Source organism: Aulostomus chinensis, chromosome 12 (genome assembly GCF_037954235.1).
Source record: "Aulostomus chinensis isolate RoL2024-O1b breed Wild chromosome 12, RoL_Achi_v1.0, whole genome shotgun sequence".
NCBI classification, from domain to species: Eukaryota; Metazoa; Chordata; class Actinopteri; order Syngnathiformes; family Aulostomidae; genus Aulostomus; species Aulostomus chinensis.
This window is the reverse complement of record NC_141331.1, coordinates 14,390,722-14,415,438: the sequence shown is the minus strand read 5'-3', so window position 1 is coordinate 14,415,438 and position 24,717 is coordinate 14,390,722. Positions and strand designations below refer to the sequence as shown.

General features: G+C 42.4%; 1 protein-coding gene across 8 annotated transcripts in view; it reads right to left on the bottom strand.

Annotated features, from left to right (window-relative positions):
- The window catches only part of il1rapl1a (interleukin 1 receptor accessory protein-like 1a), a 161,043-nt gene that overhangs the window by 73,235 nt on the left and 63,091 nt on the right, over positions 1-24,717 (bottom strand). For all 8 annotated transcript variants that reach the window (XM_086220333.1, XM_086220335.1, XM_086220336.1 and 5 more), the window contains 3 exons: positions 17,776-18,061; positions 10,649-10,835; positions 8,706-8,859 (listed from right to left, as the gene is read on the bottom strand). In XM_086220333.1, the coding sequence (XP_086076459.1) occupies positions 8,706-8,859; positions 10,649-10,835; positions 17,776-18,061 (627 nt within the window). The remainder of the gene's footprint in view (positions 1-8,705; positions 8,860-10,648; positions 10,836-17,775; positions 18,062-24,717) is intronic.

Below are 24,717 nucleotides of genomic sequence, written 5' to 3'. Positions count from 1 at the left end.
AGAGTTTTATTCTACTAACTGATTCAGAGTGACGGTCTGCAAAGGTTTCCACATAAAAATCCATGTCCTTGTCCTTAGCAAATGGATTTATCTCAAAAGAACAACCTTATGTAAGGTGTAAAAGTATTCTCAGAAGCTATTTTTGGAAGACCTGTCTAGCCAAGTTCCACCGGACTGATATATTGTCCTTTCAGAAGATAGACTACATGTTTGTGCTGACCTAACAGAGTTCTCAGCTTGCGAGGACAGAAATGAGGAAGCAGTAAAGCCCAGATTTTTCCTGTTGTGAGGTAAACCTATTTTTTTCTTTGCTTCTTCCAGTGAAGCGTTTACTTTAAAAAAGGGTCAAGATTGAAGGTTAACTGAGTTTAAGTTATGAAAATACAGTTTTTTTAGTTAGCCAGTGGGTCTGCATAGTGTGTGTAGTTCTGGTCCAAGAGCCACCACTGAGAAGACCTGGAGAGGTTGACAGATGGGGCGAACATTGGCCATGCCAGAGGCTGAATGGAGTTCATGCAGTTCTGCATCGTTGTCTTCACTTCAAGCAGTCGTGGTTGTTCAAGCAGACGGCTTGTTGTGGGGGAAATTGAATTGAGGGTTTCCGTGCCAACTGCAGTCTCCCAGTGACTCATCCATCTCTGCTCATCTCAGCCGACTGATATTCTTGTTTCTTCTAATACAGCCAAGACCAAGGTGTGCTGGTTTTATGTCTTTTCTTGAACTGACTGGTGAATGTGTGACAGTTAAAATGATTCAGGCCAATCTGCTATTTAGTGGATGATTACCTGCTGGGTCTAAGGGACATTACTCAGGAAAATTTAGAATCCTGGACACTTTATGGACTAAGAAAAAGGCTTGAGTCCTAAAACTGGGATCCACTTGTACTGGTGAGGTGAGTTTTACTTGGTTGTGCTAAAATGATAGACCTTACAAGTTTGAGGGTTGAGACTTTCTTGGAGGCTTAAGATTGTGGATTTATTTATTTTTTTGGACTGACTTTGTATCTTTTCCCCACTGCTCCAATTTTCCTTTTCCTCTCAGGACGCATTTTTGCCGGGTGGCTCAGTTGCGATGCGTGTCACTCTCAACAAACGTCACTGATTGAAAAGTGTGGCACGGCCCCGACTCTCAAGCCTGATGATTCTGAAAGGTCCACCAGCTCAATTTCTTTATCATCACTGGACAAGAAAGGCCAAAATGACAGTCCACATGTCCATTCCCAGCTGTAGAAAGATGCTATCTAATGACTCACATACTCTACAGAATGCTTTAGACAGAATGATGATTATAATTTTGCTCCTACTCTCCAGCTCTGTAGACCTAGATAATGATCAAACCAGAGACTGTGTGTGTGTGTGTGTGTGTGTGTGTGTGTGTGTGTGTGTGTGTGTGTGTGTGTGTGTGTGTGTGTGTGTGTGTGTAGGTGGTATGGGGTTGGTCCGGCAAGATTAATTGTGGGGGATGTAAATTTCATTTGTCACATGCAGATTGATGTCAGTTTTAATTGAATTAAAACAATGTGAACCCTGGTCTGCTTAGAGTCTAGGAGGACAGCTGGTGAATAGTGATGAAGTGAGTTAGAGAACACTTAAGGGAAGGGGCTGGTGACAGGAGAGGGTGGAGAGGTGAGAGATGAGAAAGAAAGACACACAGACAGAGTGATTGGGTAGATGAGAGCAGTTGACCCTAAACTAATGAGCCATTGTGCTCCACCCTATTCTGGTAATAGTACGACTGCACCGAGTGACTCTGCTGGCTAGTTAATTCAAAGGACCGACACAACCTGCAGATATCCTCAGTATTCCTCCAAGAAGTACACACTGTAAGCCCTGACATTGGGTAGAAGGGAGTGGGGGGGGGTAGTTAAAATTAGGGAGGGGGCAAATTTTCTTATATAGCAAAACAATAGGTGGCGGTAGTATTTCTGCAGCTTAACTACATCCCTTTTTACTTTCCACGGTTGTGTGTCATAGCTGGAATATAAAATGTAAATTTGGGCAAGCCAAGGCAAGACTTACTATTTTTTTGTATATATAAATACCTCATCCTGCACATGGCAACCCTAAGTACTTTGCAAAAATACAATAATACTAGAAAGCACTCAGTGAGCGAATACCTCTGCCAAGGGACTAGAATGTGAACATAGTATCCTAAAAATCTTTTCAGAATCTCCCCCATCTACCAAGAATAGTTCTTTGAGATTACACATCTCCAAGGCTTTTGATTGAAATTCGTGTAAGACATTTCCAGGAAAAATACCTCTAATAGCCACATCCCGCCAGTGGCCCAGAATCAGCCTTCAGATGATCAACTTGTACCTTGTAATACCACCTCTTCTCCCATCAAAGTCATCAAATTCATCAAAATCCATCCATTATTTTATGCATCCCACTTCCATTAATCACGCAGACAAATAAGATGGTGATTACATGATCTCTTTGGTGGAGGGCCAAGGAAATCAGATAACTATTTTGGATGCAATCACCTCAGTTGGCAATAGCAGTAATACGATTTTCAAGTGAATTATTTCCAATATAGGTAGCTAATGAAGTGATCTGAGAAGTAATGCACTGAGCTCGCAGATTGACAACTGAAATTGGTACGGTGGTCGTTTACATAAAATTTGCTATTCATTAACAACATTTCTGCGAGCTCAGACCCCTCATGGGTGTAACAGTAGCTTCCACTTTTATGCAGACGGCTGTCAGATGTACTTCTAATTCGATTCCAATGACACGTCGTTAATAATAAAAATACAATGATGTCTTACGGATGTTAAAATCTTGGTTCTTGCATATCTTCCTTCATTTCAACTCAGACAATTCAGACACCATTATTGTAAGGTCCTGAGTGCCTCTAATAATCACTGGTTGGCTCCTTGAGGTTCTCTGTTCAGTTGCGTCAAATCACATTGTAGAAATCTCAGTGGAATCTTTGAAAAAAAAAAGTTTTGAACATCTAAAAGACATGATTGTATTTCTATAAATAGTGAAGTGTCATTGCAGTGTTTGGCAGAGAAATGGAAGCTAATGTGATCCCTACAAAGTATCTGACCTCCCAGAAATATATGTATGTGAATGGAAAACGTACGCAATAGTGCCAGAATGAATTATGGCTTGGGTAGCCCCTCGTGAAGATGCAAATAGCCCAAATGTACTGTTCTCTGACAGCAAAATAGAGTGCTGTATTTCAGTACTGTGTTTGAATGGTATCTATGCAACGGATCATGTAGTCACATTCAAGAATTTTGTGTGGAAAAAATTCTTAGAAGCTGTGATTGCCTCATATTCCCCTGACATACAGTGTGTGCACCGGCCCTCATAGTATGTGTGCATTACAGGTGCATATGTGTGTGTGTGTGTGTGTGTGTGTGTGTGTGTGTAGGAGGAGTCAGGAAAAGTTAACTGCTGTAGTAACACTTATCTAAGGTGTGATTTTATCATCTTCTCCCGGGAGGCCAACAAGACCCGAAGGCTGCATAACGTATTCACACAAGACCCGGGCTTATAAATCGAGATAGAAAAGGTTTCAGTTGAGCGCAAACCCATCTCATTTTCTCACCCCACACCTCTTATCTTGCCCCACTCTTCTCCCCGCTCTATGGGATAATATCAGCACTAATCACTGCCCCTCCATCCATCTGTCAATCTCCAGCTTCGTACATCAGGGGAAGGAGAGCAGGCAGAGGAGGTGGATGGATACCACAGCGCTCCCCTCTTGTGCCATTCCAACACACAGCACGGTGAGACTTCCCTCAGCCACCAAAGTGAAAGTCAAGTGAAAGGAAAATAAATAAAACGACATGTATGTGCACAAAGGCAGTAATGTTTTATACGGCTGTGAAGTGTTCTGAAGGTGACCCTGAAGAAGAAGAACTGGAAGGAGCCTTTTACTGCAATGAGACGATGTCCTGGATCACCTCAGCTCCTCATCTCTCTCTCTCTCTCACACACACACACACACACACACACACGCGCGCACACACACGCACACACACACACACACACTTACATGCATATCGCCTAATCTCAAATGTGAGATCACACAGGAAAGGGCAGTCGTGTTGAAGTAAAGACTTCCAGCTACAGTGAGCAGGAAATAAAACCATATATGCAAAGAAGCAAAAAATGCTCGAAAGAGCCACATTTTTTATTTTCACACAGACACAACTCGATTTATTCACAGCGTCCCAAACCCCCAGCCCTCCCCACCCCCTTCTCACCCTGGATATTCGACAAGAGGTAATGTAAGGTAGATGATTCCACCCCTCGATTTCCTCCTGCCCTCTGCAACTCCAATTCACTGTGCCAAATGGTACATTTACATTGGCCGTAACCTCAATCACCACGCTTGCAGGCTCTGCTGAATGTGCAGACAGATATTTCTACAGTGAGTGCATGCAGACAAAGGTATAATGGGAGCAATAGATAGAAAGCAACGCCCGAGGCATCCATCAAACCAAACGACTCCATTACAGTAAGTCCGACAGAGGCAAACGATAATGTGCACTGTGATAAACACTAGGATAATAGTCTGTTTATAGTCTTGAACACACGGTTTCTGCTGGGAAACACTGGCGAGGAATACAGATAAGATACCAGAGCGCCAACCTCTCTATCTTTTTCATTCTTTATATCTCTTTTCTCTCTCTCCTCTGGGTTATCAGTCACTTTCACTCCCTTGTTCTCTTTATCCTTTTCTGTATAATATTTCCCTTCCTGCAGTGGGAGCTGCATACATCAGCTGTGCAAGTTCTTTTTCTTTATCTAGTGTTATAGTATTGTAGCATTACCATGGCAGTGTTGGAATGAGACCTGGGAGAACCATAAAACATGAGTAGAAATGGTTCTGTGGTACGCATACTGTATTTTTTAACAAGACAAACATATACGAGCATGCATACATCATGTAGTCCACTTGTATCAATTAATCATCGCTGCATATTCCTGCAAAAGAAATAAGCAGCAGACTAATCTGACCGTATTCCTCAGAGGGGGACGGGGAAACGCAAACCTGCTGCTGCCATGAATCAATTATAAGTACACAAAAAGGCACTCTTTACAGATAGGAGCTGGAGGGTAACAGTTGAGGGCTACAGAGAGGAAAGAAATCTTTCCATCTGTTGATTACGCTCCATACTCACCCCATCATCAAGGCGGCCTGTGCCTCCCTGTGTCCACACACACCAAGTCAGATGAGAACATTTAAATGCACTCTGACATGAAGTGGGGAGAACATAAAACGATGCAAGGGTGTCTGTGTTTCTTTTACATTTCTATTAACCTGTAGAGCACCAGCGCCTGATTAAGGGGCTTCTGGATCTGCTTGATCTGAGCGAGCCGGTGTGTTTATGCCCATAGTTAACCTCTATTACAAGACTGACCTCAGTTCACATTGTGGCTCCTTCTATTGCCTCTAATGGAGGTTGTTACATGGTGCAGAAGGTTGAAAAAAAAAGAAGAAGGCGCAGGTAATTTGAAGTGAGAGGCAGGGTTCAAGTAAAGATCAGTGCTACTGCTCTATATTTAAGATCAGTTAAACATAATGACCTCCTTCATCCTCCCGGCGTATCAAATAAACTACAACATTAGCCCTCAGATCTCTGATATACTTTGGCCTTTTATGCAGGCCATTCAGGCAATGTTGGTTTTAACAGGATGTGATAAAATGAGCATAATCTCACGCCCACTTGATGGGATGACGGCGTAGGGTTTATTAAAGGAAATGAGTATGCGGTCAGGATGAGCCGGTCTACCAGAACACCGCACGGCTTTAAATGGGAGCCGCCTCACTAGCATGCTTAAACAAAATACGGAGGCGATAAAGAACAAGCCGTCATTTTATAGAGAAAACCCCTTAAAAAAAAAACCTCCCCGCAGATGTTGACGATTACCTGCTAGTAGCAAGTCATCGAATGAAATTGTTTTCTAGTGGGCAGTTTACGAGGGGACGGTGAATAACTTCATTTTGGTGGTGTGATTCATGGTAATTATTTCACGTAGTTAGAGAGGAGAAGCAATTGTGGGATCCCACATCAACCTGCATTCCAGAATTGAGAGGATTGCACCCTGGGTGTCAATTATATTTGCGTCCTCTGTTTTGAGGACTTACGAATGTTTCGTCATGAGAAAGATGCATTCATGTACCTCAGATATATACAGTACATGCACGAATATAAGTTAGTTTAGTGGTATAAAGTCAAGAATAGAATTTATTCTTCCTTTTTGAACTCTGACAATTTTCAGCAGATGGATGTAACCATAAAACTTCCCACAACTAATTTGCCATAATTTTTGAACCTATTGGACAGTATGTTACTCTAACAGTCTCTCTCGGGCCTCATCCCCACGCTCTCCTTGCTCTGTATCATTGATATGAACTATGTATATTTATAGCCAAATAAAGATTTTTATGACCGCCATAATCATTGAACTTTGAGGTCAGGCTGCAGGCGTCGGCTATCACACGAGAAATGTACACATATCATATAGAGGAACCAGCTCTGGATTCGCTTCAAAATTAACAAAACATTGAAAGTTCAGGTGGCAAAAATACAAGGAAAAATCTTAAAATAGAGTTAGACAAGTGCTGTGAATCGATTGCAAAAGTTAATAGATTTAATTAAGACAGTATCTGGGGAGTAATCGCGATTAATCTCAAGATTAAACACTTGTATTGGGAAGAGGCTAAAATAAGTCCATGTGTGATATTTGAATAAAGGAATGCATAAAAACTAGTTAGAGAAATGTCTGTTGCTCTGCTTGGTTTGTCATCTGGAGCAGAATTCTAGCATGTGTGGCTACGTCCCGGATGAGCGACTGTTCTGCCCTCAAACCCTCTGTCTCTCCCTCTGATGTCATGTGCGCTCCACAATGATGTGGGTAAGATGCTCTGCCAGTCGCTCCTCATGCCTTTTGGTAAAGATCCTGCTTGTATTGGAGAAGGATTTGTGTGAAATTAATTTGTGTGTAAATAATCACGAATGTTCATGTGTTGTCATTCACCGCAGTGGAAGACATATTTTTACGAGCTCAAATCTTGCCAATTGTTGATTGTTTTCTTCTCGTGTCATTTTTCAGTGGCGTGGTGTGACTGTCAGGATGCTTTCCACTGCAGATATCTAAATTCTGCACGAATGAAAAGAAAATCCACTCCAGTTACCTAAGGAGAGACAAATGTCTTCTCTGATTTGGTGGAACAGACCTTTAAAATGGGGCGGCGGGGCTCAGAGGTACAGTGGCCGTCTAGCAACTGAAGGTTTGCTGGTTCGATCCTCACACATCTCCATGACCATATCAAAGTATCCATGAGCAAGATACTGAGCCTCTAATTGCTCCTGATGGCCCTGCAACAAACTGGCAACCCGTCCAGGGTAAACCCCGCCTCTTGCCCAATGTCAGCTGGGATAGGCTCCAGGCCCCCCGTGACCCTTAACAGATAAGTGGTATAGAAAATGGATGGATGAATGGACCTATAAAACTGTGGCACACGACCCAAAACTGATTATGGAACTCTTCATGTACTTTATAGTAATATATATTGCCTGCCTCTTGTCCCACAGAATTCAGTAGCACAGAAACATGGGGAAATATGAGCTACTCGAGTCTTAAAGTGGGATAAAATGAGATAGCGTATCTACCTCCTATCTGCCTCACACCTGCTGAGCTTTGCTTACACTAAAATGCCGGCTCATGAATCACCAGAGCAGCCAATCTGGAAGCTTTCGGCCTTATCCAGTAGGATGCCAAGCTTAGTTTGAAACATCTTCCCATTTGATCGTTGCTAGATAGCAGATCAGCTACCTCACACTGCAATCACCCTCATAACACATAAGAGCGATGACCAGCCACACAAATAAACACAGTATGAGATATAGATCATCAACATCGCACACACTCAGGACTGGAAGTATCTGATGATAAACTTTTACAATCTGGTTAAAAATCATTTCCCAAGTCAGCTTGCGACAGTTTCTCGTTGTTTTCATCTTTATATAAGAAACAACACCATATAACTACAATGAGGCGGAAAAAAAAGGTTCAGTAGGACGAGGAGGACATTATTTAACATTTTCATCAACTCTAATCAGAGTAGTTGACCTGTAGTTGACCAAGCTGTGAGCAGCCAAACGCAAGGTCTCATCCAGTCTGCTTACAGTGAGTGAGAGAACAGAAATAGATGCGTTCATCTGTGTGTGTGCCTGCAGGTGTGTGTGTGTGTGTGTGAGAGAGAGAGAGAAGGAGAGAGAGAGAGAGAGACAGAGACAGAGAGAGAGAGACAGAGAGAGAGAGACAGAGAGAGAGAGAGAGACAGAGCGAGAGAGAGAGCAAGAGAGAGAGAGAGTTGAGCCATACTGTAAATCTCCTGACCTTGGTCCTGGCTCTTTAGCCCTCAGTGTGAGGGGTTTAGCCTATAGCCTTAAATATTTCAACACTGTTTGGTTGACTGGAAAGTGCTGAGTTAGAAAAAGAGGATAGAGGCCAGGCCTCAACGTCCCCTGGCAATTACCACCACAGCAGGACATGGCTGCGGTGCTCAGTGGAGTGAATATGTCATGTGTCGGTCGCCATCCATTCATATCTTCAAGTGCCTTTGACATTATTCTACTGACATAAAAAAAATCTGTATAACAGAAATTCTCGCTCTCCCCCGCCCATTTTAATGAAATTAAAATGTGATTCTCTGTGATTTTCCAGTAGACTTACCGGTGACGGTGAGTTCCGTTGTCCTCCTCACCACAAAGCCTCCAAACTGGATCTCACAGGTGTAATTTCCAATGTCATCTTCTTTTACCTCCTGGAAAGAGAGGATGTCTCTCTTCTGGATGATCGTGGCACGCCACTGCTTTGGATGGCATTCCTGCACATCAGAGGACAGGGAGGTCACCCCTTTACCCAAAACTGACGCCATTTGAGATATCCTATTAATTACGTTGACAAGATTTCAAGTGCGGGCCAAAGGTGCGGAGAGAAAATAGACTCGTAAAGGTCGCAAATGATCCACAAATCCAAATTAAGATGACCTGAAGTGTAAAGATTTGGATGGAATTTTGTCAACTTGCTTAAAATGCTCAAGTAAACAGGAATGAAACTTCTTTGATCACAGTACAATCTGAATACTGGGAAAACATCTGACATTCATTTCATTCTGATCATGTTCACTTTCTAAAAGCTTATTAGAACACAAGCTTTCATAAATATAGACTAAACTGTGTGGACATGAAGACATTTTCATCAAATACTACCCCAGCCCACAAATGCAGCAGGCTTCTGTGGATCTGTCTGATGTTTGAAAAAGACGAAACCATAACCTGATCTGTGCCTGCCAGGCAATCTGTGCGTACACATTTAATAACTTGTAGAAAAAAAGAATATCACAAATATTTGTAGCACAGGAAGCTTTTAGAGCATTTGTGAAGCTGAAATCGTCGATCGGGGCTGAGATGCGTGCATTAGTAAAACAGCTTTCCAGGTTGAAATTGCTTGATGCTTGAGTGTGGATTGGAACGTAGGTTTATGAGTTCCTAAAATGATGCACTAATAGTTGTACGCATTTCATTTCAGAATCATATGATACACATTTGAGACCATTATGTGTCTATTTTCTCTCGATGCAAAGCCTTTAAGTGGTGAGTGTTCACGCAGTGGAAGAAGTGGTATAATAGCTTGACTGAGTACATACAGTATAACAAAGGCTTAGACATTATCATATTTATTTGATCAATATTTATTGCGCTGAACTAACTATTTTCAGTCCAATACTCCTCGAAGGCCACAGAGGACAGAGAATCTTATTTACAATATTCTCTGCTGACAAAATAAAAGCATTTGTTGCAGTGTTTGTGCTGCATTTGTGTGAATGTTTGTGTGCACAGGGTGTGATTCTGAGACATGATCTTCAGTGGTCTGGCGTGGACATCGATGGCTCGCTGGATTCCATTCCACCATTGCTCCCGGCAACCTTCGAATTCAATCACTGCGGCTCCGCAGTGGTCCAAATAACTGGAGGTTCCAGCACTCCCAGTCATTACCCAGACCGTAATTGAATTCTGGAAAAACCCAGAGGTCGCGCCCGGCTAGCTAATCTACTGCTGATCTGCCTGTGATTAGTCTGGCCTGAACTCTTCTGCGGGATGCATGTTGTTGTCCCCGAGACATGCCTGACCTGAGAAAGTCATGGAACCCAGGTGAGAGAGGAGAAGGTGCACGGCGAATAAAGATCAGGGACGAGGAGCATTTGGAGGACACCCACTTGTCCCGAGGGGGAGAGTGTGACATTGCACGGTTGTGTGTTCATCTCTGTGGCCGTCGTCTGCTCAGTCTCGATTTTCTTTAGATGACTCTTCTAAAGGTGTGGCACATTGTGTAAACACAGCTTATATAATTCTAGGGGATCATTTGCATCCAAATATAATCTGCTTAAGTGATCTGGAACCACATTTCTAACAAGGTTTTTAAAGATAAACAGCCAAGAAATTAGATGCAAAAAAAACAAACCCAATGAACCATTCAAGAATATTTCTTGGGTGCATAATCACAAACAAAGGCTCACGCCTTCTTACTCCTCCCTAAAACACAACAGTATTCAAGGCACAAAAAGCCTCAAATAAACCTACAATAAATGAAATGGTGTGAAAATGCTCACCCACCTTGTACCAGGTGATATCCGGCTCTTTGCCAGGCTCCACGTAGTCGTCGATGTCGGAGCAGAGGATGTCTTTGCTTTTGCTGAGCTCGGCCTTCTCAGTCCGTCTCATGTTGGAGTTGAAGCACATGCTGGTGTCATTCTCAGCCACAGTCAGAGACATGGACACCTTCATGCAGTAGGTGGAGTTCCTGCAAGCGGACAAGCAGCAACACGAGACCCGTCTTAATTCAGCCGATAGCTAATAACAGTGATGTCACATTATAGTCTGGAAAGATCCGAATTTTTGATTGATGTATTTTCATTTTAGATACAAGCATAAAACTTTTGGGAATCCATGGTGATCCAGAAGATTTATCTTTGGTGGTTTCTAACTGGGATTCTGAGGGATCTATTCTGGGGGTGCACCATTTTGAAAAAGATCCAACTGAAATTATTTTGATTGATACTGGGATTATGATACGTATTGCAGGAGAATATACAAGTTTTACATCACTATCGTCATTCTCATTGCAAAACCCATAATAATGACATTGATGTGGATTTTATGGGGGTCTGAATCAAACAAAGATGTGTAATGTATAGACGGGACATCTCTGCAGGGCCACAGTATTTGACTTCAAATGGTATTTTGACACAAAGTCAACTCTCTAGTCTCTACCACCTTCCTGGCCATGTTGTGATTTGATTAGATTTTTATGTAAATATGGTCATATTCTCTATCCATGTCACGGGTACAGAACACGACGGATCATTGGTAGAAGTATGCACTTACAGCACCGAGTGCTTTCTAGTTATTCTTTTCCACCCCCACTCTTTCCCTCTGTCCCCCCGCTCTGTTTGAGGGTTTAGCAATAATGACGTGTTCAGCAGCTTTACCGAGTCAATAATTCACACTCACGACCACTATTGGATTTATGGGGGGAGTCAGACGGGCCTTGGAAATGCTAATGAGAGAGGACACAAACTCGAGGCCTAACCACCTCCTGGTCTCCCAGCAACGACCAACACGCCAATTCCTCTCTCTTTTTCTCTCTTATTAAAGTTGTCATCATAATCAAAACCGTGTGCATTCCTACCGCTGCCACGCCAGTTCCTCCACATGCACACCCAAACAAAGTGCAAGGGCACCTTGGTTGCCATAACAATCAGGCTGCAGGGATTTGCTGCAATTCATTTCCGAGAGAGGTCAAGCTGTAATGTTGGGCAGTAAGTCCTGTGTCACGGTGTATTGCTGATCATCGTAAACTTAATCAGTGCAGCTGAGGTCGGGGGTCTGTCCAGGAGAGTCCAGTTCTTCCACAGACCTTGTGTTGGGTGATGAATGGGTGCGTTGTCATGGTGGAACAGGGAAGCTCCTTCTCTAAGCTCTTGCAACAAAACTGAGAGTGCACTATTTACTTATGGCGTAGTATCTATGTTTTCCTTAACTGGATCTAAGTCCACATGCTTTCCGGTGTGTTCCTGTTCACTGCACCTGGCCCAGCCTGACTGAGTGACTCGGCCATTCACTCGGTTGGTCGAACAGAGAGCCATATGGGCTTTCATTTCATTTCATTACATTACATTTACAGCTTGCCAGATGCTCCCATTCACTGTAAATGACAGGGTTTCATATGATCTACTCAGGTTATGGAAGCAATAAGGGAGTCACCTCTCTCGTATAAACACTTCTGACCCCCTGCAGCCATAAAACATAGATGCACGCACGGACACACACACACACACACACACACACACACACACACACACACACACACACACACACACACACACACACACACACAGGCTTGGAAAACAAATGCAGCAACATGCGGCCACGGAAAGCAGCAGCAGCAGCAGGAGAATAGTTACTGGGAATGAGAAAAAGAGATGGGTGTACTTCTGCAACATAGAAGATGAAGAAAAGGGCATCTAGAAAATGCTGTAGGAAGCAAAAGTAAGATGCAAGATATTGCAAGAGAGCTGTGCCCTCTTGGTTCTCAAAGATAACATTTTTGACTCAGTGCCTCCTATCTGGGGGGGAGAGAGTGGGAAGTTGTGATGCTGTAGGCTTGTAGTGCATGCTTGGACAATGTTTGTCTAGGGAATATACAGGCGCACACACTCACCGACGCTAATGTTGAAAAATGCACATTAGGTTTTAGGAAAATAATGGGTGATGGCAACACATTGACCATAGGGGTTAAGGTGCAGCAGCGGCTACGGTTACATTCATGGAGGACAATAAACCTTGGACTTTTATCAAAATAGGACAATATCTTGATTATGGTGTTTACATACGTTTCTTATAGAATATTCCTAATAAGTGAAGACACCCATGTTACACACCAGTGTTTCACTTTGGAATTTGACCTGAAACTCTTCTTTTATGATGCAGCTGTTGCATTTGTTTTCTTGCTAATAATGCAAAACACTGAGCTTAGAGCCAAGTTTCTGGAATCTGGTGTCATAAAGCAGTTTATGTGCTGCAAATTGCTGCAAAAAGACTTTTTGTAGTAATTTTATACAAGTGTACAGCACACTTGTGTTTACCAAGATCACAACACTCTCCATGTCTCAATCTGATAATCACTATGCCACGTGGCTACTGTTGTAGCGACTGTCAAAAAAGAGCAAATGACCCCTAAGACTGCAAATGCAGGGACGTCTGTCTGTTAAACTGGAAACAAAGTTGTGGTGAAAATGTCAGGAACAAAAAGATTGTGGTCAACCCCCCCCCACATACTCTATATAGATGTCGGGGAATGAGAAAACAATGCAGCAGCAGACACATGCAGGAGATGAAGAAGAACTGCTGAAGCTCAACAGAATGGACAACTAAAATAGCAAGATGCAAAGAGGGAACGAGAAGGAAAAAAAACCATGAAGCTGAATTAATCATAACAGAGACAGAAGCGTGAGGGCAGGCAAGAAGCTGATTGGTTAATATGGAACAGCAGAGCAGACGATCTGGAGGCACAGGTGATCACAAACGGAGGGGAAACACTTGCAGGTAGGAAGTAAAGCAAACAAGATATAAAAGGAGGAGGGCTAAGAAAACTGAAAGGAAAGATAGAAAGGTGAATTAATGCAAATTTAAACTCATTTTTTTATTCTTTACATGTGAATTTTAAAAATCGGACTTTACAATGCCACACTGTGGCCGCTGGTGTTCTTTTGGTTTTTTTGTTTTAAAGTTTGCAGAGGTGGTTTATAACGGCTCATCAGCAGATCGTGTCACAAACCATCGGAACATGTGAGGCTGCTTCTGTTTCTGCTTTACATTCCTCTGGTTGTCACCTTAATGTCTCTCACAGACATTATGCAGCATGTTGTGTATGCATCTGGAAACAAAGATATGGTTGTTCTTTATTTACCATGTGTGTTTGCGCACAAAATCCATATGGCCTCTCGAAATCATTAGTTTCACATTATGGTTTGTATGTAACTGTACCCTACAATACACACAAGGCAACACATCTTAATGCAAAACTGCCTGGAAGGACTTTGGTGACACGGCCTCAATTGTGTATAAATGCATGTGTCTTATCAGTAATTATGGTGGCGGTCATGAAGTTGTTGGGTGTTGAGCTGCAGAGAGAAGAGGCACGTGTGTGTGCGTTTGCGCGCGCGCGTGCGTGTGTGTGCGCGTGCGTGCATCATCTCAGTGTATCCACGACCGCAAACTAGACTACACCACTGGGAGAAGATCACAAATAACACACCTGAGCCATTCAAGTCCCCAGGGAGCAAATGCAAGACATATCTACATGTTGAATATTCACAGCAGGCACCCTGCAGCATTGTGGGAAGGTGTCAACGATGATGCTTGATTGATGGACAGCCGAGGGTCGATGCACAGTCCTGTGGTGTCTTTCACCTCTGTCACATTCTATTTGACTGTAGCTGCTGTGGATATTGGCGTGCGGCTCACGTTAGCCCTAATTCTCCACACATTATCATTCCACTTGCTGGATAATATAATCACAGAGAGGAAATACACATGGTTTCACCCACTTCAGAATACAGGCTCATTACAGGAGCTTTTATGAAATAATTTATCAGGTGAAACTGTGAGAAAGTGATGAATCTGAATCAACGTTATAGACTTAATATGAGGTGACACGCAGGGCAGAGATAGAGAGAAAGAAGAAAGGAGACAGAGCGAGAGAGAGCAAAAGATCACATGGAGATTGAATGAAGCAACTTTCACACGAGAATTAGATTTATATCTGCAGACGGGGAAGGACGAAGCCCCTGTACACATAAGCAGCACAGAAGGACATATATGGAATTTAAATGCCTCCAGGTAGAGCCTGAGATCCGGCAGGGAGTCGGGTGGGTTATAGAGAAGAAAAGGTGTCTCTTCACCCCCTCAAAAAAAACATGAAGGGCAAATTCAAATTGGGATCCGAGTCTGAAGACAGCAAAACTGAAGTAAAACTACATCAACCAACAAATTGACCAACCTACAGAAACATAAACCTAATGAGGGTAACATTCTGTACATTAACTAAATTTCAGAGGGATGGACCAAACACAGTTAACATGGCGACATCAAACATAAGCTGCTGAACATTCAATACGTCCGTGTGTGCCAACTACAACTCAACCAATAACAGAAAGAATTTGAAATTTACAACTCAGAGGGTAAAAAATCCGCTTCAAGTCAACTGCATGCAATTTCCATGCATCCATCTGTCCATTTTCTACCTCTCATCCTGTCAAGGGTCGCAGGGGGCTGGAGCCTATCCTAGTGGCTCTCGGGTGAGAGGCGGGGTTCACCCTGGACAGGTCACCAGTCCATCTCAGGGCCAACACATAGAGACAGACAACCATTCACACTCACAGTCACACCTACGGTCAATTTAGAGTATCAATCAGCCTCGTCCCCTCTTGATGTCTTTGGACTGTGGGAGGAAGCTGGAGTACCAGAGAGAACCCACACAGGAACAGGGAGAACATGCAGACTCACACAGAAAGATCCTGTGCTGGAGCCGGGACTGGAACCTGGAACCTTCTTGCTGTGAGGCGACAGTGCTGACCACTGCACCACCGTGCAGCCTTGCATGCAACTTGTATTTAATAAAGTAACAGGAACAGGCAGCTGAAGTATCAGAAGTTCTTGTAATGTTAAATTCAGAGTTACAAGGATATTATTGCCACTTTAAAGTTGGGACTAAGTGAAGGTTGATATTATGTTTATACGTTTGATCCGGTTAGTTTTGTTTTCATATTGCAATTTTACGAGCAACCTAAAGAATTTGCATGAAGAACCCCATCATGTCATCACCTCAGTGGTCTCCAAACGTAACCCCTGATGTTGTCCTGAGTTGTTTTCAATGTACTGCATGTTTAAATTGCAGCATAAATCAAGTTTTATAATCAAAAATGTTCATGAAAAATGACTCTCAACATTTAGCTTCTGTTTTTCAAAACACGTGTCCAAAATATCATTATTCACAAGAGCTGCCAGACCGTCATCGCTGTTGTCATCGCTGTTGTCATCGCTGTTGTCATCGCTGCTAGATTGTAATGCTTCTAAATTGATATGCAGCTCCTCTTCTGTACCATTGGGTTTATATGATTTTGGATAAAAAAAAACAAAAACTGTCCCATTTTCTATTATAGCAAACCAAACATTATGCTAGTTAGTATTTACAGTTAAACAACATTTGTGGAATTTGTTAAGTATGAATTGCTTTAATGACGTGTTTCTGAGTTACTGCTCACTGGGTTAAAAGGCTGCACAGTTTAATAGGTATATATTAAAAACCGAACCAGCTGAACTAACTAATAAACCATAATTAGCATCTTCAGTTCAGTTTTGATGACTGTCAGATGTGTTGATTCAACTTGATGGTCCTAAAGAGGTTTGGAGTTACCATAGCTTAGATGTTAGAGGTTTGGATGAATTAGTCTTCTGGAGGCGCTTGATTAAAATCCGAAGAGGGGGGCAAAGGAAAGCCAGGATTTGTTCCCCTCTCCTTGCCTGCTGGGGGTTTCCAGGGAGAGTGTTTGGGTCATATGTGCTAACAAGTGTGACTCAAAAGCTTACTCTCTAACAAAAAGACAATTGATTTCAGCTCAGAGGCAAATCTCTCACAGTGTTCTGATTAGGGTATCTGAGAAATTTGATTCCTCTCAGCTCAACCGCGCACTGAGAAATACAGCACTGAGGGTAATTTTTACAACTGTTGTGCTTGACAGTCTGAACGACGGTCTGCTCTGAATTTTAAACAATTTGAATAAGAGCAAAGCCTTGTTAGAAGAAACACTCAACAGTCAAAGACAATATTAATTTCCGGTGAAAGCCTTTGTGCCAGATTAGTCCTGCGGTATGTGGTAATGAAATGCTATAGGCTGGAGTATCATTGCACAAAAACACACTCCCCCCAGTTCATATATTCTGTAAGCCTCTCTAGGTCTTTAAGAGGCCTTTAAGTGAATTTATTAAAAACTCTCTGAAATGAAGAGCTGCAATTAGCCAATTACTGAGGGATGTTCTCCACTGCAAAGGTTAATAATTTACCGCCATGCAATTATGCATCCTATCTTATTATGCATCATATTAGAAAGAGACACCCTCTAACAGCTCACTGAAGTGTGTGTGTGTGTGTAAAATCTCTCTTCGTCAATGTATATCCCCTCATTACTTTACAACTGTCTACACTTTATCACTTACACATTCACATGCACTCACACTGTAGCAGGTAGAGGGTACACCTTGGTCTTGAACTCGCCCCCTTAGGTACCCGACCCTCAGAGTTGGTCTAACCAGGAAAACCTTTATATGGCTCACTCACTCACAACGTTATGTCTGTTGCACCGCAAAGAATGTTTCACTTTTAGGGGATTTAGTTATCTGAAGACATGTGATGACCACTACTTTCCCATTGCTAAATTTGACCATAGAGAATAATACACATTATTCCCAATAAACTGGCATTTTGTCAGGTTTGTGACCTCAAAAGGGGCTTGAAAGCTTTTACTACCTCATTTTCTGCTGCCAGCACCAACACTGTCAGAAAGGGTTAAAATAAGTCCGACCTGTGGCTCCTGAGTCGGCCTACTTTGCCCCCCCAAAATCACTTAAGTCCACCCTGCTTGTTTCTGTAAACTTATACTTAGAACGTAACATCATCTTACCGGAGGACGCAGGAATAAAGGCCCATGTCCTGAAGATCAGCAGGCCTAAACCAAATGGCGTCTTCCTCCTTGCTCATCCGAACGCCATCAAAAGAGATGGGCTCCTCAAAGTCGCTGTGGCCGTGCCCAGAACTGCGGTACCACATGAGGCTGAGGCCCACACTCTGAGCCTGGCTGTAGTTGGCTCGGATGTAGCCGTAGAAGAGAGCGCATTTAAGCCTCACTGGCTCCCCCTGCAGCACCCGGTACTTCAGGTAGTCCACCGACCAATCGGTACAGCCATCCACTAGGAGGAGACACAGGGGGACATTGAGCAGGGTTAGAGTTAGAAGAAAGATGGATGGTTTAGAAATACTTTCACTGGAAAATAATAAAATAAAGAAATCTTTCTTTGCAAAAACAAGCTCCGCCCACAGCAATTCTACTCTTATTAATTAGAAACGCTTGTGATGAGTGTTAGTAATTAGGAAAGTGACCTGCTTGTTCTGTCAGTGTATGAATGATAGTGTATTTTTTCACCTTGTGTGTTTCCTTATGTGCGTTGCAACTTTACGGTAATAAACAATACTGCTCTCCTCTCTTGAGTTTGCTCACACATTAAGCAGCTTAAACACCCTCCTGCAATATCCAAACACACCACTTCACTGACATCTGGGACTGAGCTGGAGAATACGATGGTTCCATAAATAATATCAGACTCCCTGCAAGTGCTGAGGATGCACCACCGCTTGCCTGCCACGGAGTGTGAGGCTGGCTCATTAATGGGGAATACGCCCTAAGCTCTTAAAGCTACTTTGACAACAGTTATTTTTCCTCAGGCTCTCTGTCTCACAGTTTTAGTCCGCAGCTATCATCTGTTTTCTAGGTGCTGCATGCAGCTCTTCACCTTGACTGAACTGAGTTTGGCCTACATGTCTGACTAGGTTAGTGTGCAGGGTGCTGTGGAGGGGCTGCCTTTTATTTTCAAATGTGTGTTCTGGGCTGGGCTTGGGCTTGGCATCGGTTTCATTCAACTGCATTTCTAAGTTTCAAGATCTGATGGCTATTCAATCTAGATGGATTAACATGCAGTGGTGTAGCAACTTTCATCTTGTCAAATAGTGATCCTGCATTGATACATGGGAAATTAGGTTATAAAACTGTTAATTAATGGTTTATAGAGTGTTCATATTCAAAGTAGACAACTCTCACAACCATTTACAAATCTGTTATAAGCTGAGATATTTTGTAAGTGTACAACTGTACTGTAAGTGTTTTGTGTGTGTGTGAGCATAGTATAACATTCTTTGATGCATTGTAATCTCTGTGTTAGAACCACTTTGAAAATGAGATAGTTCTTCATCCTTGAAATAAACAGCAACATTTCTACATCAAAAACAAAAAAGATAATAGTTACCCAGTTTGCAAAATGTTCACATTGCTTTAGACATGTGAAGTACATCCCCTGTTTTTATCCATGAAATGTTTACTTAAATAGCAACACGGTGCATGGAGGAGAGAAGGTGACGGTGTCTAGTTCAGCCCCTCCAGCTCACTGGGCTCTTCCAGCTCTAACTGATCTCTCTTTCCCTCTCTGTGTCTCTCTCTCCCCCCCCCCCCCCTTTCTCCAAACCGGTGAGGTTAACCGATCAGTCTCTGACTACTTAGCTACCCTTGGTTTATCCAGCAGGTGTGTGTTTGGGAGTACATGTGTGTGCATGTGTAACCAGGCGGATTTAGGGAGAGAGACAGAGAGAGCGAGAGATGATGGTGTGGAGAGATAAAGTAATAAGAGCCCTGCTGTGTGCCAGCCTGTGAGTGATACAGAGCCTCGCAGGGACAGCTACGCTTGTAATTAATACTGTTAATTACCAGGCAAGTAATGTGCGTGTGTGTGTGTGTGTGTGTGTATGTGTATTTGTATGAGTTTGCATTCCCTATATGAACGGTTGTCTGCCTAATTACGTCTGTTAATTACCAGTGGGCTTTGCCACAAATGTGTGTGCGCTTACATACCAGTGTGTTAGAATCCGAGAGCATGTGTGGGGTGTAATGTGTGAAACCCTGTCTAATTATCATTCCTAATAATGAGTGCAAGGCCCCTATAGGTATGAGCAGGCACACAAGGACTCTCTTATGTGTGCACAGATTTAAACCTGATCATCTCATAACTGCAGGTTTTAGTCCAGCTTTGTTAGATTACACAATAAGAACATATTGTCACCACAATCTGTTCATAAATGCACTTACCAACGACCACAAAGAGGGTTTCCATATCACAGATTCAAAATATGATCAAGATGATTACCAGGAGCAGAGACTTTTCAAATAGACTGAATACCTCCTTCCCAACTCCTGCCACTGGCTTCTATAACAGTGTCCAGGATTGGCGATTTGAACCAGATTGCCTCCAAAAGTAAAAAAAAAACCAACAACAAAACAAAACAAAAACAACTTGTCCAGAAGTGCAAGCGCAATAATGTGATTAATGCCATCTAGTGGCCATATTAATTATGACCAGAGGAATGGCGCATGAAGTGAATAAAAGGGGAGAAAATCTGTATCCTGAGGCGAAGGAGCGGGAGATAGATTATTAGATAGGTGAATGCCATACAAGAGTCTCTGTTGCTCATGACTGATGACATTTGGAGCTGTTTGGATTTCTGGTTGTTCCTGTTTCCATCAAAACAGAACTCCTTTGAATCCAAAACATGATCTTTACCTTCTCAAACCATGCTAAAGACGTTGATATGGTCGTATGGGTTAGAGGAGTTGTCGTAAAATCACCTGTCATGCCACAGACTGCTAAATATAAGTAGTAATCTTTGCAAGTTCTCCTTTGTTTCCAATGCAATCAAAGTGTGAATTATTAACCTGGCAAACGAACTATTGAATGTCTGAGACTATTTTCTTTCGATGGAATATTTCCTATTGAGAATTTTCCATCTGTATTCCACCAGATTTCATCTGAGGCAATCTTTACACACACACACACACACACACACACACACACACACACACACACACACACACACACACACACACACACACACACACCGGTGATCACATTACCTCACATAATCTTGAAAGTCCCGCATTGAAAATAGTCAATAATAAAAACCCAGTTGAAATAATACTTATTTTCATTTCTTCTGTGAACTTGTAGATATCAAGAAACACCAAACCACCACCAACTATCCTTTGATATTGGGGCAATTTTCCACTGAAGGGAGCAGGGCAGTCTCACCTTCTCTGCATATCAATCTTCCAATCAGCAGGGACAGTGGCGGCTTCATTCAGCTTTCCTTGATTCACACTCTACACCTCTAATGGATATGACCTCTGCCTTGCTCTCACACTCTCTGGCCCTCTCTGTCACAACAAAAACTGTTTATTCTAATGAGCCTTCACAATTAAAGATTTGAACCAGAGGATGCATGCCTTTCATTCACTTTCACCTTGCAGAGTGGCAGGCCTTGCAAACTCAACTCCACAGGCATACGAACATGCACATGGAAACACACACACATACACACGCATGTACGTATGCACGCACAAACAAAACAGGGAGAGTTTTCATTCTGTACACACCTCCCAATGGGACTTGTCTAATGTGATGGCCTTTTGTAAAGGTGGAAACCATATTATTTACATCTGAAACTCAAAATGGTTTTATCAACTCAATTAGAGGCTGACATTTCCTACATCCCCATGCTGGGCTGGAAAAAAAATCAATGCTTTTCACTGGAGGAATACTGCAGTCTTCACCCCTCACTCTCTGCTGACAGCACAAACACACTTACTGAAACACACTCCTTTTTCTTGCTTGCACCTCTGGGACATCACACCTTTTGTAATGATTCTGTTCAGCCTGTCTTAAACAAGCGCATGCTGTAAAAGGTGTTTCCATATGGACACATTCCCTCATGGCTGTGGAGCTGCGCTACTGCAGCACTGGAAGCTGCAGCGTTGCATTTACTGATGCGCTAACACTGTTCATCCCATCACATCCAAGGCAAAGGTATGGACAGTGCAAGGAAACAGCACAGGGGTATGTTGAGCTACTGTGTGTGTGTGTGTGTGTGTGTGTGTGTAAGTGTGTGTGTGTGTCCTCAGTGCATTATTACATTCACCGTCAAAGCATAGCCCTCATCCTGTGACACTCAACCAAGGCAATAAATACACACCCCTGAGCTAGAATACATTTATCCAAATTTCTGCATTAACAGTCATAGAATCCCACCAAAAATACACACCTAGAACCTCCATACACACACACACACACACACACACACACACACACACACACACACACACACACACACACACACACGTCATAAAAGTCAGTACCAATTCTCCTCCAGTGTTCCTGGCTTTCCCTACTTGCACGTCTGTCACGCCGCTCTCGCTTGGTCAGCTGCTCTTCCCTCATCGCTACCTGATCTTCTAATGAAGTGTAATTATCAGATGTTAGGTGGGCGGCGGGGTTCTCGTAGGCCACCAAGATAGTCAATGATCTTTATGCGGATAAAGACTCTTAATAACGTTCTGTCTCTCTCATTCTCTCCTCCTCAGTTTACACCCACTCCACATACATAACTCCATTTCTATCCCCATCCAGCCAACTCAGTCCCTCTGGCATCTTGTATAACAAGTAACCCTGCGGCAAAGATATTATGTGTTTTATAGAACTATGGAATATATTTTTGGTTAATTTTCTACCAGCAATGTCAATGTCATCTTTGGCTCCACTGTGGTGAGAACTAATTATGCTAGAATCAATGGTAAATGGGTTCGCTATGCAACGAGGCACTGCTATTACACATGATCATCTTTCACTGCATGCAACAGCCAGGGCAATATATTGATATGTTATCACTACTGAGATTTGTGATGTATAGCACTGTCTAAATCAATTAAAAAATCCAACCATTCTATCTGGTTTCTGGAAGACTGTGTCACTCTTCTCAATACCATGCAGGACCGATACAATGAAACTGGATTATCTGACATGTAATTACCTTGTTTTTTCTTCTTCTCTCTTTCTAATTTTTGGACTGACAACCGTTATCTTTAAGGGCTTTTGCTAAATCAACAAGTTGTCAACATTTCCTAAAACCAAAGCAGATCGAGTCATCTAAGGGCCCATGTAGCATTTTGGGATTTTGTCGACCATCAGCGTGGTTTTTCAATTGGTTCCAATGACAAACGCGCGTGTGCACTCCAATTTCTGAGGTGAAGGTGCCATCGATGTCCTTCTCTTTCATTTTCCATCATGCGGTCACCTGAAAATGGGACACAGTGATGAGGAAGCTTGTTCTCGACATGCTTGTGAAGATATTGTTGTACAGAAACATAACACCTTTAACTCTCCCCTTTGCTGCTGCTGTAACCCAAAAATACTTTGTTACTCTACTACTGATCTTTCAAGTATCTATACATTATTTGACTATTTTATTTTGAAAACTTGAGTAAAGAGGTTGAATCACTACCAACTTTTTTTTTTTATCTGACCGGAACGGATCTTATCTTAGCTTGGGTGGATCCAGTCTGATTTTACCCATGTCGGGAAAAAAATTCTGAGCTATTCAAATATCGACCGTGTTTGGATGGAGAAATGCAGCAGAAAGGATTCATGTGCTTCTGACAAACACTTATGCGAACAATAATTATTGATATAACCATTTTGTGCATATTTGGCTCAAAATAAACCAGCTTAGATGGTCCGTATGTACAAAAACATCAAGCAGTATTGTGCAGTGATGAGGTGCCATCCTGAAAAGCAATGAGCCACATAAAAAACATCTATGCGCAACTTTGAGCTGATATAAAACTCCATTATTTTTGTCCAGGTCCACGTTTAGGCCTTTTTTCAAACTCTCATGGAAATAATCATCCTCACAGCTACAGCTCACAAACTGGGCACCATCTCAGATCAATTTAAAAACTTCCATAATAATTGCCAGGCCAATTGATTCAATTCAGAGAGAATCCAAAACCGGGTTGCGTAAGCTCAGTTACAGCCGCGGGTCTTTGAAGCTCAAATGAAATTTGCTGCAGGATTTCATTTTGATTGTGATTAAAAAAAAAAGGGGGGGTAAAAAAAGTAGGAAAAAGATAAAGAAAATAAATTGTGAGGGAGCCACATCAGAAGAGTCCCAGTGAATGCAGCCCAGCTTTGCCCTGGTCAGGTCCAGTGGGATGTCTTTTAATGGGAACTTGGCATGACCCTTACCAACGTTACAAGACACTTTTCTCTGTACGAGTTCTTCAAAGAAATTAGGATTTTTCTTGTTTTTGTGAGACAGGAGATTTGTCAACAGAACTTTGTCTTCAATCTTCTAAACGTATTCGTATTCATCAGACTGAAACGGAAACACGTTGTAGTGACATCGCCGCTCTTCTCCTCACCGTTTTCATCCTCGTCTTTGCATCTACTTTGAAACTTTACATCTGTCTTTTTAATCTCCCCTTCCTGTGCTGCGCCACCCCAAATTTCTCTGTCTCTAAGTCATTCTCCCTCACTGACAGTTCACCGCTGTTCATTTATATGTAAATGTGGACCAATACTGATAATTTTGTTCCAAAGATTACATGTACTACCTTTGCTGTCTGCTTAAAAACAGAGTTAGAGGGAGAATGACAGGCTCCATCTGGTTCTTCATATCTTTACGGAATCATGAGTGTAATGAGACAAATGCACATCAAAAAATCCATCAAATTAATTCGATGAGTGTGTATCTGAAGGGCGTGTGTAACCAATCAGACAATAAATCCACGTGAAGTGTACGTCTCCCACTGATTTATGTATTTTGTTTATTGCATCGATCGTCAATCTTTGCGGATCTGTGTGGTTATCAGTACATTCTGTGCACTGATTGGTTCATACTTGTCTCTAATACAACAAATTTTAGCAACTTGAATGATTTTTGATGAATATTCACGTTCATTTTCCTACCAACT